A 12150-nucleotide genomic window follows, 5' to 3' on the forward strand; every position below is an offset into this window, starting at 1 on the left:
GCATTTCAATAATATTTTGAGTGACAAACTGCTAATTTCACTCATGAGCTAACACTTTAAACTAAGGTAGTTTACAGAATCCAGAGACTGAGTAATAATTCAAACGCTGTGGGACACTCGCAACTTGTAGCTATTATCATCCATTCTTTCTCACTTCTATTTTCAGTAGGATGGATTTTTATTCTCCTTCAGCATTAACACTTTTCTCAGCAGACAGCCCCCTAAGGCATGCTAGAAATCTAATCATACAGTTCTCATACTGATAAAACTCCAGCTATGTATTTTGGGCGCTCATTCCCTGTCATCCATAGTGAAAGTCCTAATTGAGTCTTAAAGCTGTGAGTAAATTATGAACCAACCCAAACAACTTCTCACTACAAATTTGATATAAACAGTTACAATTCTATTCATCACAACCAATGGGTGCGCTACCCATCAATAGAATACACATATTTTGTCATAACACGTACTTCCAAAATAACAATGGGATGACCCCTCTAAGCCAGGTGAAACACATTACAGTTGATTTTCATGAACGTGGAGCAGCCAGAGCAACAACAGAATTCAAACCCAACTTCTGGATACCCAGAGCCTTTGAAAAACAGGCTCCCGAGACCAGGAATGCCATCCTACCCCCATTATGGTAGGCGACACACTACATAAAAACAGATGCTATCCCACGTTAATACAAGAACAGAAAATGCCGCAGCTGTGATATTTTGTTTCCTGTTACCCTGTGCTTTGCAAGTTCTGTTTCCACCATATTTTCTCCTGAGACTGCACCTTAAAATGAACGTATCTAACATTTGAGTTTTTATCTGTTTCCTTACTCTGGAAGTTTCTTGACTGAGGATGGTACACGAAGAACATGAATTAATACTAGCTTTGCTAATTGTGTCTGGCTGCCCTTGTTTGTAATTATTGCAACGACATAGGTTTTTCAGAGATGTGCACAATATAGATGAATAAATAATGCTGATTTTAACTCTTGTCCTCTTGTCCTGAAGCATTTCAACATGCAAGGAGATTTTCTCACATTCAATACAACACAGCAAATAAGGAAGAGGGAAATGAGAAAATTCTGTGCAGAAGCACAATAAAGATACAAGCAACTGATTCATTTATTCGAAGAAAAAGACTTGTGCATAGCTTTCCATCAACACAGACAGAGAAAGAGGGTGAACATGGTTTTGGGGCATTACATTTAGCCAATTCCTCATGAAAGGGTCAGACACAAAGGGCTAGAATGAGTTCTGCTAACATGGCCTGAGAGCCATGGGAGACTGTTAAAGATTGTTTCATCAGGCTTACTGCCAGACTGCTTGGAAAGGTAAGGACAAAAGCAAGAAGGCTGACATGTAACAAAACTTGCCTGAAATGCCGTGATGAGATGGTGTGGATGTATAGATATCAAACCATCTGGTCGAGAAGTGACTTGGGAAAAAACCTAGGTGCCTCTCTGCCTTTAGACTTCTTGAGGACCGATAAGGTGCTATGTCTAGTTCTTTTAATCTGTCTGCTTTAGAGGTCCAGGCAACAGTATGATGACCAAGGTTAGGACAGTAGACTGCAAAAACCTGAAAAGCTACTGACACCAAGAAAAGAACTAAACCTATCCACTCTCTGCACAGAAACATGCATAATGATAACGAATAAAAATGTAATTTATTATGTAGAAATTCATCAAATGCTAAGCAAAAAAAATATATTTCTTAATACCCTTTTATATTTTCTTACTTTTGAAGCAATTTCTTTTAAAATTAAAAACAGTTGATAGCATGGTCCCAATTACTTATTTATAAACATCTGTAGAGAAAACGTATATGAAAAAAGCAATACTTTAATTTGTAGGAGACCTGCATGAGAAACAGTGTTCTGTCCCAGGAGAATTAGATAATTTTCTTTGGGGTGGAAATAAATAAATAAAAATGCCTTAAAGCACTATAAAATTATTTTTATACTTTGACCTTTGCAATATATTTTGTATAATTTAGAAAATAATTACATCATTTTCAGCCAAATAACTTATCTAAAGATTACTGATATTATGTCAACTACTCTAAACTTTAAACAATATCTAACTGGGGGAGACAAGAAAGTCAGCACTTTTCCAAACATCTGTTTTGATGAGTCAATGTTTTCTAACAGCAAAAGGCTTCATCAGAGGTTTATGTCAATTGTAATTTGCAGAACAACTGAACTTTTACTACTTAGTGCTGTTAGTTCAATAGCATCAATACAGCTTTGAGACTGAGAAACTAAATTCTAACATCTCATTCATCAGTGTAAATAATCAAACCCCAGCTTTAAGAGCAATCTTTCATCATCCCCTTAAGACAAAAACTCATACGTGTCTTTCCTGAGTAAAGAATTTGGCTTACAGAATCCATTTCTGATGATGATGTGCACAAGGGAAAAATCACATACTCCTATCAGACCTCAGGTGGAATTTATAGCACTGGTATTCAGGAAAATGTAATTTTCCTCCTGTAAATTGAGTAAGTTTTATTTGGAGTCATGGAGAAACAGTAACAAGGGCACTGCATGAAGCCAATTTCACAATCATTTTTTCAGAAAGGTACTCTGTCCATACCGTTATGAATTCGTTGCAGTCCCTCACGATTAAGGCAGAAGGCAAAGGCAAAACTATCTTTTACCATCAACTAACTTTTCAGCCTTGTTACCAACATTGTCAAAAATTGTTTTATAGCCAAACATTCCCGAGAGTTGGAGATTTTTGTTAAAGAACATTTAAGTAGCTCTCATAAGCTGTTAATGAAATATAAAGCAGAACCCTGTGAATTCCAAAATGGTGCAGCTACTTAAATTAACTCTTACAAAATCCCCAAAGCAGGTTTTTAACTGTTTTCAAAGGGTGACTACTTTGGCTATCGTGAGTTAGCAGATGCATGAGAATGATCTGCCAGAAAGAAATTGAAAGATGATTTCTTCTCCCATCAAAACATAAAATAAATCTAAAAAGCTCATGGCAAACTGCTCCCTGTAGCTATTCACAAATTTTTTTACTGTCAAGCTTCTTCTCCACATACTTTGACTTTTTGGTCCGTTCCCTAACTCGCCTGCAAAGATCTTGGCCATTTCCCTTCTATTTTTATTTTTTTCCTGCCATTCTTCTTTTCTTTTCTCATTTTGCGACTGCGATACCTCATGTCATCTTCTAGCATGTAGAAGGAAGATCGGTAACTATAAATAAAAATGTCTGACAGTATGGAAGATATTCACATGCAGGAGATTTTAATTTTTAAATCCCTTAATATTTGCTTTAAGATATGCTTTATTTGATTAGCTCTATGCATATTTCAACAGATATTATTTCTAAAACATTCTCAAGAGCTGTTATTGTTTTGGTGCCAGACAGCCTTCTATTATGCCTAAATTCAAATTAAGTTACTGAAAGTGAAATTGCTAAATGTTGTGAGTATCGTGAGCTGCTCAACAGGTATTACGAGCACCGTGAAGTACCTGGCAGACATTACAGAGCTGGTGGAAGGCTCAGGAAATCTAAACCACCGTGAAGCTCTCTGCGGATATTAAAAGCAGCATCAAGCTATTGGCAGTCATTACAAACCTTGTCAAGTGTTCTGTGGACATTATAAATAGCCGTGAGAACGAGATGGGCATTATAAATCCTGTGTCAGAGGTGTGGTAAAGAGTCCCATTAGGAAATAAAATATGAAATTCTGAGAAATTGCTTTCATTTCCTCTGTAAAATTCGCAGGCTCATATGCATTGGCCACCTGGAAATACCAATTAACAGTCTTTAATCAATTCTTCTGATCATTCCAGCATTTTCAGAAGAAGGACTTTTCCTGCTGGGAAATGATCTCTAAGAAGATATCCACGCTGGCAGCTTTATATTTGAGAAGTATGGCAGATTTTCAAGTGTTCAGCAATACAGGCTACTGGAAACTTCTCTGCCTTTTGCTCACAAGAGCTCATTCCTTATTCGCCTCCGGACAGGTATCTGTGTTTCCTTAACAATTCAACTAATGGACCGTCTGTAGCTGGTACTCACATCCTTTTACATCTCTCCCAATTTGTTAAAATCTTTATTTGCTGTTAAAAACAGATTTTTCATTATTACTCCAGTCAACGCTGATCTCCCTTCTACTACAAATGTGTTAGAAACACACAGTGTTCCTCTTCTTGTTATTAGGGTTAAAGCGTGACTTTCCTTTTGTTTCTCTAAGACATTAGTAAAGTCACCATCCCAACAATTTTCTGTCATTCAAGAAAGCCAAAGATTCAAAGATTCTGTGATTAATCAAGTATGTGTGAAATTGTACTTCCGATTATGGAACCCACCAGCATCTTCTTAGGCAACGATGTTTTTTCTGTAGTATGTGATACTTTTAAAATCTCTGCTTTAGCCTGCGCTTTGCTCAGTTCAGTGTGAGATGTATTTTCTTTACTCATTCATATTTTTCTCTTTGCTTCCTCACGCCATATCCATCATGTTTGCTATGGTGGAAAATCTTTTCCAAAGCGATTTACTTACAGATCTTCAAATGTAGAATTCACCTAACTGAGGCTCACTGTAAAAATTCTATTCATCCCCAGGACACAGTGCTAAAATGTATAGTTACAGGTTTATAAAAATGAAAAATACAAGAATAAAACCTGACATTTATGCCACACTGTCAGAGATATAACTTGAAAGGAACATTCTATAAATCCCTGTAGGAATCCTCAGTTTCTATGTAGAGCTACCATCATGGGTTAATGTTTTAAATCATAATTACATTTTACCTAATACATAGACAGGATGGTGGTGTTCTTGTTTTTTATATATATATATGTTTATATATATATATATATGTTTATATATTTTATACATATATGTTTATATATATATTATTTTGTATGAAATAAGAAATTGTATTTTTTCCATTCTGTTTCAATCTTAGTTGCATTTTCTGTACCATACACCTGAATTTCTTGTGCATATAAGCAAGTCAGATTTATTACTCTCTTTCTTTTTTTTTTTGGCATAATTTCTGTTTTTTAATATTTTCTCTGGGTTCCACTTCAATTTGTAATGTTAAGTGAGAGTACAGCTCACCACATCTCAGCTGGTTTTCCTTCAGGTTACGAAATGACAGTCCTTGTAAAGCACTGGGGTAAGCACAAACTGTTTCCTCCGCGATTCGAACCGAAGCATTTCTGGCCCATTGCAGGACCCATTTGAGATTACAGTCACAAATGAGTGAATCGGTGTTGAAATGTCTAGAAAGGCAAAGAAATATCACAATTGGTACACGCGCAATTTTCGTAAACATACTTTCTTCTGTCAGATTCAAATTATCTAACTCCAAAGAGAACTAATTCTAGATAAGTACATAACTATGGATGTATAATTATAGATGTATAATTATAAAGATATCCTGAGACAACTAATACACATTGTCCCACTGTTAATGACTTCCAAAACATTATGCCAAAATTCTGGTTTTGGTTACAGAACAGCATCACTGACTACCGAATTCAATTTCAGACTGTGCTACTGTAGAAAGTCATACTATAACATACTTTCACTTACTATACACTTTTTTAAGTAGAAACTTGACCACAGAAGTACCCAGTATACACTTTTAAGTCTCAGAGAGGTACCCTGAATATAAATAACTGGGAATTGTTATTATAATTGCAGGAAAAATATTTAACATGAGTGTTTTTGTGTATTTAGAGTTCATATATGATGTAAGGCATGAAACAGTGGAACAGGCTGCCCAGGGAGGTTGTGGAGTCCCCTTCTCTGGAGATTTTCAAGACCCGCCTGGATGCAGCCCTGAGGGATGTGCTTTAGGCAATCCTGCTCTAGCAGGGGAGTTGGACTAGATGATCTCTAGAGGTCCCTTCCAACTCTGAAGATTCCGTGATTCCGTGAAAGGTGGAAGATCAGGGATGCTAGTCAGGATGGCTACACTGGGCTAGTCAGAAACAGGGTCAAGTTGTCAGCGCTGTCTATCACTGGGACAGGTAGAAGATGGCAGCTCATCAATAGTGAGACAAACATCAGTAACAAAATACTGCATATTTTACATTTGGACTGCACTGCTGGAAACAATCCTCTTTGAATTCATATTCAACTCTGCTGTGTTTATTCTAATGTTTTTCTTGAATATTTCAGATTTCCGAACATACGGAATGATACTTACAGTGCTTTCAGAGCTAGCAGCTCAGAGAAAAGTCCATTCATGAGACTTGAAAAAATATTCCCTGACAAATTCCTAGAAAAAAGCAATTTGCAGTCAGTCATAACAAATACAAGAAGAAAGCAAAATTGTTATAGAGTATAATGTCCCAATGCTAATTAAGAAATCCTGCTTTCTTGACAACAGTAGGAACATACTTAAATTTGTACATTGCTTTTTCGTAAATGACAGCAATGTTCAAATCAAATCATACGCTTTTGCTTCTTTTATTTTCCCAGCAGGTATACACATAATTCACTTAGTCTAATAAACAGGAATATTTCTACATATTTAATAGAATAGAATTCTAGAAGATAATATTCTAGAATTTAATTTAATACAATCATTACTCAGTGAGACCTATGTTGCATTTTTATAGTATACGTAGAATGCCACTTCAAGGTAAAGAAATAAAAACAGTGTCTTAATTTAGTAATGCTCAGAAGAATTCAAGCAATCCCTTAAAACAGTAATGAGTTTTCAAAGTAACTACACAAATAGTTTTATCACAAAGGACTTTAAACAGACTGATTCTTCCCATCCCTAATTTAAGGACATTTCCATTTTAACTACTGTTTTACTATTTCTTGTCTTGATGGCTGAATGGATTAGGCTGAATACCCGCAAACAGATGCAATTTAATTTTGCCTAGATTAACAGTATTGCTCTGCCAGTGCCTTAATAGTATAAAAAGTAAATGCTTAACGTCAAGTAATACTGTCTTTTTCTATACCAGTAAACTGAAAAATTAATGCAGTATCCAAGATTAACATTTCACAGCATACGAATTACCTACTTTTGAAATACTGATACATGTTCCTTTCTATCCAATGCCTGATGCCTACACGTCTGAATTCAAGGATAGCTACAAAATTTCAGCTATAAGTGAAATTTCAGATCTCTTCACTGTTGTTACACACAGGAAAAAATGTAGACTGGCAAAGAAGATGGTTTCATTACTTTTTCATTAAAAAGGATGTTTTTATAATTATTGATTTTACTTCTCTTACGTCTGCAAAGTAAAGAATATATACTAAACTGAAGATAAAATTCAGATCAGGAGCAATGTTCCACCAGTGAGAAATGTAGCAAGCTGCAAAAGATCTGAACCAGCTTCATAAAGTGAGGAAGGAAAACCCCTCAAGAATCATGCTTTCTACAGAAACCTGTACAGATGCATACGGATCAATGAATTCACGAAAGAAGAGTGACTATTGCTAATTTATAAATTACATTAAGAAAGAAAATTATGGAGCATTCCTGAAACAATAAATAATCTTACTTTTGTAGACATTTTGTCACCACTGAAATAATGAAAAAAAAAAAGAAAATGAACTTTGAACACTTCGAATTTTCGTGGTATTTCAAAGGAAAATTCTACTAATACAGAAAAATAAACTGGCTCAGCAATGTTAAGTGAAATTATTTCTCATTATATTGAGTGATGATGAGATGTGTTGATATAATTGAACTCATCATTAAGATTTTGTTTTACAGTGGCCCTTTAATACAGTTGTGGTGCAAAACTCTTGGAAATGGAAGGGCTTTCCAGTATCTCTTTGAGTGTGGGTATGTCTAAAGGTGGAAATGAATGTTTGCCTGTAGCTACCTATTTCTATACCTTTAATATTTTGGAGTTACCAAGGGGAACTAAAATTATTGAGCATTTCACAAAGACTCAGTTACCTCTTTACTTAAAATTAAATGGATCTACTCATGTGCTTATTGGACACAAGCCCTGACGAGGCATATGCTGAAGCAGCTCAGTGAACCGGGACATTAAACGGGCTAAATCAGAAACTGATAACCCTGACTTTTACACTGAAGTAAATCAGAAGTGGTTCCACCAATATGAAAACAGTTACAGTGGTATAAACTTACTGACAGAGGACGATGATGCTGAACTGAAGGACGGGGAACGCAATTTGCCCAGCCTTGCATGAATGGCAGCCAGAAGGCAGAAATACAGGGGGTTTCTTTTCTCTGCCTTGCCCCACTGCAGTACGACAACATTTCTGATCTGATGCAAATCCCAGCTTTCCCCTTAAATAGCTGGCCAGGCTTCATACCGCAAAACAAGCTCGACGCCAAGTCAAGTTTGGTAATTCCATTTGGGCCAAAGGAAGGCTTTATCTCTGGGCAATACTTCAGGAAACAGGGAAAAACTGTAAGTCATTTCCACAGCTGATGTAGCAGGGTACAGCAGATGTACGGTAGCTATGCACCTTCCAGCGGTGCCCATTCTGCGCCTACTCAATCTATGCACTTTCCATAGGTCCTACCAAATCCACCAAGATATCTAGCCAGAGCAGACCTACGTTATGCTAACCTAAAAAATCCTGACTCACGTTCCATTTACAGGTTTTCGGTTTCTTTTTACCATGGTAGAAAAGTATGTAACCCTTTTCTTCGGTGGTTTTGCCAAGTGCTGGAATAATTGAGTTCCTGACAGTTCAAAAGTCAGCACAAAGCCAGCAAGCCAATTTTAACATTCTTTTGTATTCTTCTGGCAATGACCTGGTTTGAAGTTTCCATATTACTACTAATAATTAACAAACTAGGATCGTGTTCAGAGGGCTGTATAAATCATAAAGCAATACATTTCTATGCTGCAGAAACACATAATTACAATATCTCGATCTCCAACAGCGGGAATAGCTTCTTCTCTAACAAACCTTTCAGAAATCTTCTTAAATCACCCCAATAACACATGTATTTCTGAGCTAGATATCTGATTCTGGCAAATGCTTGGTTCTGTCAGTTTACATCATTTATGTTATATATTAAAATCTCTCCAAATGCATAACGTTGTGAAATTCCGCCATTTCAGATATCCTGAAACCCACGCTTGCTTGATTTGAAAGGACATTTGTTCTAAAAACATCTGTATCACCTAGTTTGCAAACATTTCAAACGTAACAAATTAATGCACTCCAAAGCTGATAGCACTTACTATGCCATTAACTTAGTCCATTAACAGAAACATGTGCTTTCTCTTATATCAGAGGTAAAACATTTTAGTTTTACGAATAAGGTCCTACACTTATTTTTTTCATATACCAAATACTCTTTTGCCTTTACATAAATTAATAAAATACTTACGCCAAAAGCTTTAATATAAATGACAAATGGGTCTCAAAGGACTGTTCTGAGGCAAAATATAGGTAGGAGCAGGAGTATATGGATATGAAGAATGTTTCACTCTTACGAGCAGTATTAAAAAGCAAAAGCTGAATGCAAGGGTGACAGATTGATCTTCTGTGCAAAAAGACTGGGATAGGAGGGGAAAATACAGAGAGGGGAGGTTATGGTGCGTATTTTCTTGATGTTGCTGAAGTGGGGTCTGTTTGATTCACCACTTTCCTGGTTTTGTACTTTATTTCTGGCACCAGATAAAGTGATTAGTTGCTTCAATGACAGCAAGAAAGTCACACAAGAATTTATGGTATAATATTATCATAAAGCTGACTGCTGATGAAGATGCAGAGGCAGGATGAAGAATAAATCAGATATACTTTAATCAAAACATTGGAAGTGAGGAGGAAGTTCTGTTTCGAACTTCCAAAAGGAAGATCCAGCAGTAGCTCCTTGCTGAAACAGATTTGAAGTTGCAGCATTTCAGAACCTGAAGAGCTAACTTATGGGGACTAAAGAAATTAAAGCTGGTGTATCACTACAGTGGCACCATCCCAGTATTCCACAGCTCTTGATATTTAGATTAAATATAAACAGAATTAATGTGGATGGCAGCTCCATTACCTAGCAGAAATATATTTGCATACGTAATTCTGGAACAAAGCACTGAAACATGGCCACTGAGGGACCGAAGGAGATTTGGAAGATTTGTTGCATTCAATTATGTCACTCCTAGTTAGAATATGTGCACCTCATCATAACATAAACACAGCCAAAGGGTAATATATAAGCCAAAAAAGTTAAGCTAATATCTTTGAAGACATAATAAATCTTCTCTTATACTGTCTGAGGCACTGTCAGCTGCATCTGTCATAGGATGTGAAAGCATTTTGGAATCATTTTCCAGAGTACAAATCATCAAATCCAAGAAGGTGTAAAAATTAGATCAGTCTCAAGGAACATAATCACAACTCACTGGCTGCAGTAATTTCAGGAGCTGTGTGAAATTTCAGATTTCATTAGTAACTTGAAATTCAATTCCTGTTCACTGAAATACACATCCTGACCCTGACTGCAACTGGAGTAAAAGTCGTCTTTTCTACATTATCAAGAGACTGAGAATTTTTTGTGGTTTCTTTATGTATGCATGTTTTCAAAACAATGCTAGAAGATACTACTAATTAAATTATTCTAAATTCAAGAATCCTGTAGGTTGTCCGGTTCTAAAATAGGCTGCACAAAACTACCAAGCCCTCTGAAGAGTGTTTGCATTATCCCTGAAAGCTCAGGCAGTTCTCATCCTTCATTTTAGCAAAGTATTTAAACATACCTTCGCCCTACTCAGTTTAGATAAACGCATCATGTCATTTGGTTAAACATCTAATGTCGGTTTGGGCCTAGGGCTGATTTTTCAGCTCTAATTCCATTTTTTCAAACTGAATTAAATTTACAAGATCACCTGAAATACACTGTGTTATTTTATTTCACCTGGTATTTCTGCTTGCAAACAGTGTATGAAAATCTCATCCCTGCACTTCACCGAAGGTGCATGAAAAGATTTATGTCCTTTGCTCCTTCCAGTGGACTCATGGCTCTCCCTACTGGTTTTGATAACAGCCTGCAAAGATTCTTCTGTACTTCATCTCTGCTAACATAACACAGGAGAGCTCTAATTACCACAATCAGCAACTGCATAAATCAACACGTATGTATACATCTTTATATTGCTCCTTCAGTAACCTAAACCACACTTGGTGGCTCTGAAACCAGTTCCATGTCTAAGAACTTGTCATCTTTTCCCTGGTACAGCTACATACACTGATGTTACACTGAGTAAATGCTTCTCCATAACCTTTTCAGAGAACAGCTTTCTCATACTCCTGAAACGACAAGTAAGCATAATTCAGAAGTATCAGTAGCAACGGAAAGGTGACTTACTGTATTTTAAACAGGTCTAAAAAGTTTGATTCCGGGAAGTTTGTATGAACTTCCACACAAAAAAAAGCTAGAAAGTGTTAGAAAAGTACCAGGTGGCATTAGCTTGCAGTCAACGAGCAATCACCAGTTCTTACATCAGAGGCAAATTGAGATCCCAGCTCAAATAATTACTATCAGCAATATGTAATTAAATGAGATTTCCGAGACCAAGGAACAAATGATATTATGAACAGCAGGGAGTGGTTCCTCTTGATTGAGATTGTGGTTGTATTTCTTCACAGAATAATCACTGACCCAACAAGAGAAATGGTACTCTCTGACTTTGTTTTGCTAAGGAGGACAGTCCCTACTAAACAGAAAGTCGTAACTTTTGCCATAGCAATCATGAACTGATTTACTTCAGACGAAAGGGAAAATTAGACTTATCTATTACTATGCCTCTGATTTCAAAGGACAGACTTTTGAAATAAAAAGTAAATAAATAAATAAAGTAACTAGCAAAGAACTATTAAAGTACATGACCTGGAATGCAGGATGGCCCCATTTGTTAAGTCAATGGTAGAAAGGCAATTTAAAACCCAAATGAGAAAAATGGAAGATAGACTAAATGGATCAATAACCAAATCTTAAACCTTGAAAAAAGAATGCAAGTTCTAAAAAGATCACAGAAGTAGAGAGACTATAACGAACAGGAAAACGTTAGCAAAAAGACAGGAAGCATAGAGGGACGATGAGAATTACCAAAAATTAAATTAAACTTTGGAAAGTATACTAAAACAAGGTGCAAAAGACACTTTAGCAATACTACTATATTATAAGTAAGAAAGGAAGAAAGGGTAGATATTATATATTGCCTAAATAT

The 12150-nt window shown here is 36.1% G+C and overlaps 1 protein-coding gene across 1 annotated transcript in view; it reads right to left on the reverse strand.

Annotated features, from left to right (window-relative positions):
• Positions 1-12150, reverse strand: part of ADGRA1 (adhesion G protein-coupled receptor A1) — a 278773-nt gene that overhangs the window by 158612 nt on the left and 108011 nt on the right. The window contains exons 5-6 of the mRNA XM_074591674.1: positions 6180-6251; positions 5084-5247 (exon numbers count right to left, since the gene is read on the reverse strand). Coding sequence (XP_074447775.1) covers positions 5084-5247; positions 6180-6251 — 236 coding nt within the window. The remainder of the gene's footprint in view (positions 1-5083; positions 5248-6179; positions 6252-12150) is intronic.

Source organism: Larus michahellis, chromosome 6 (assembly GCF_964199755.1).
Source record: "Larus michahellis chromosome 6, bLarMic1.1, whole genome shotgun sequence".
NCBI lineage: Eukaryota > Metazoa > Chordata > Aves > Charadriiformes > Laridae > Larus > Larus michahellis.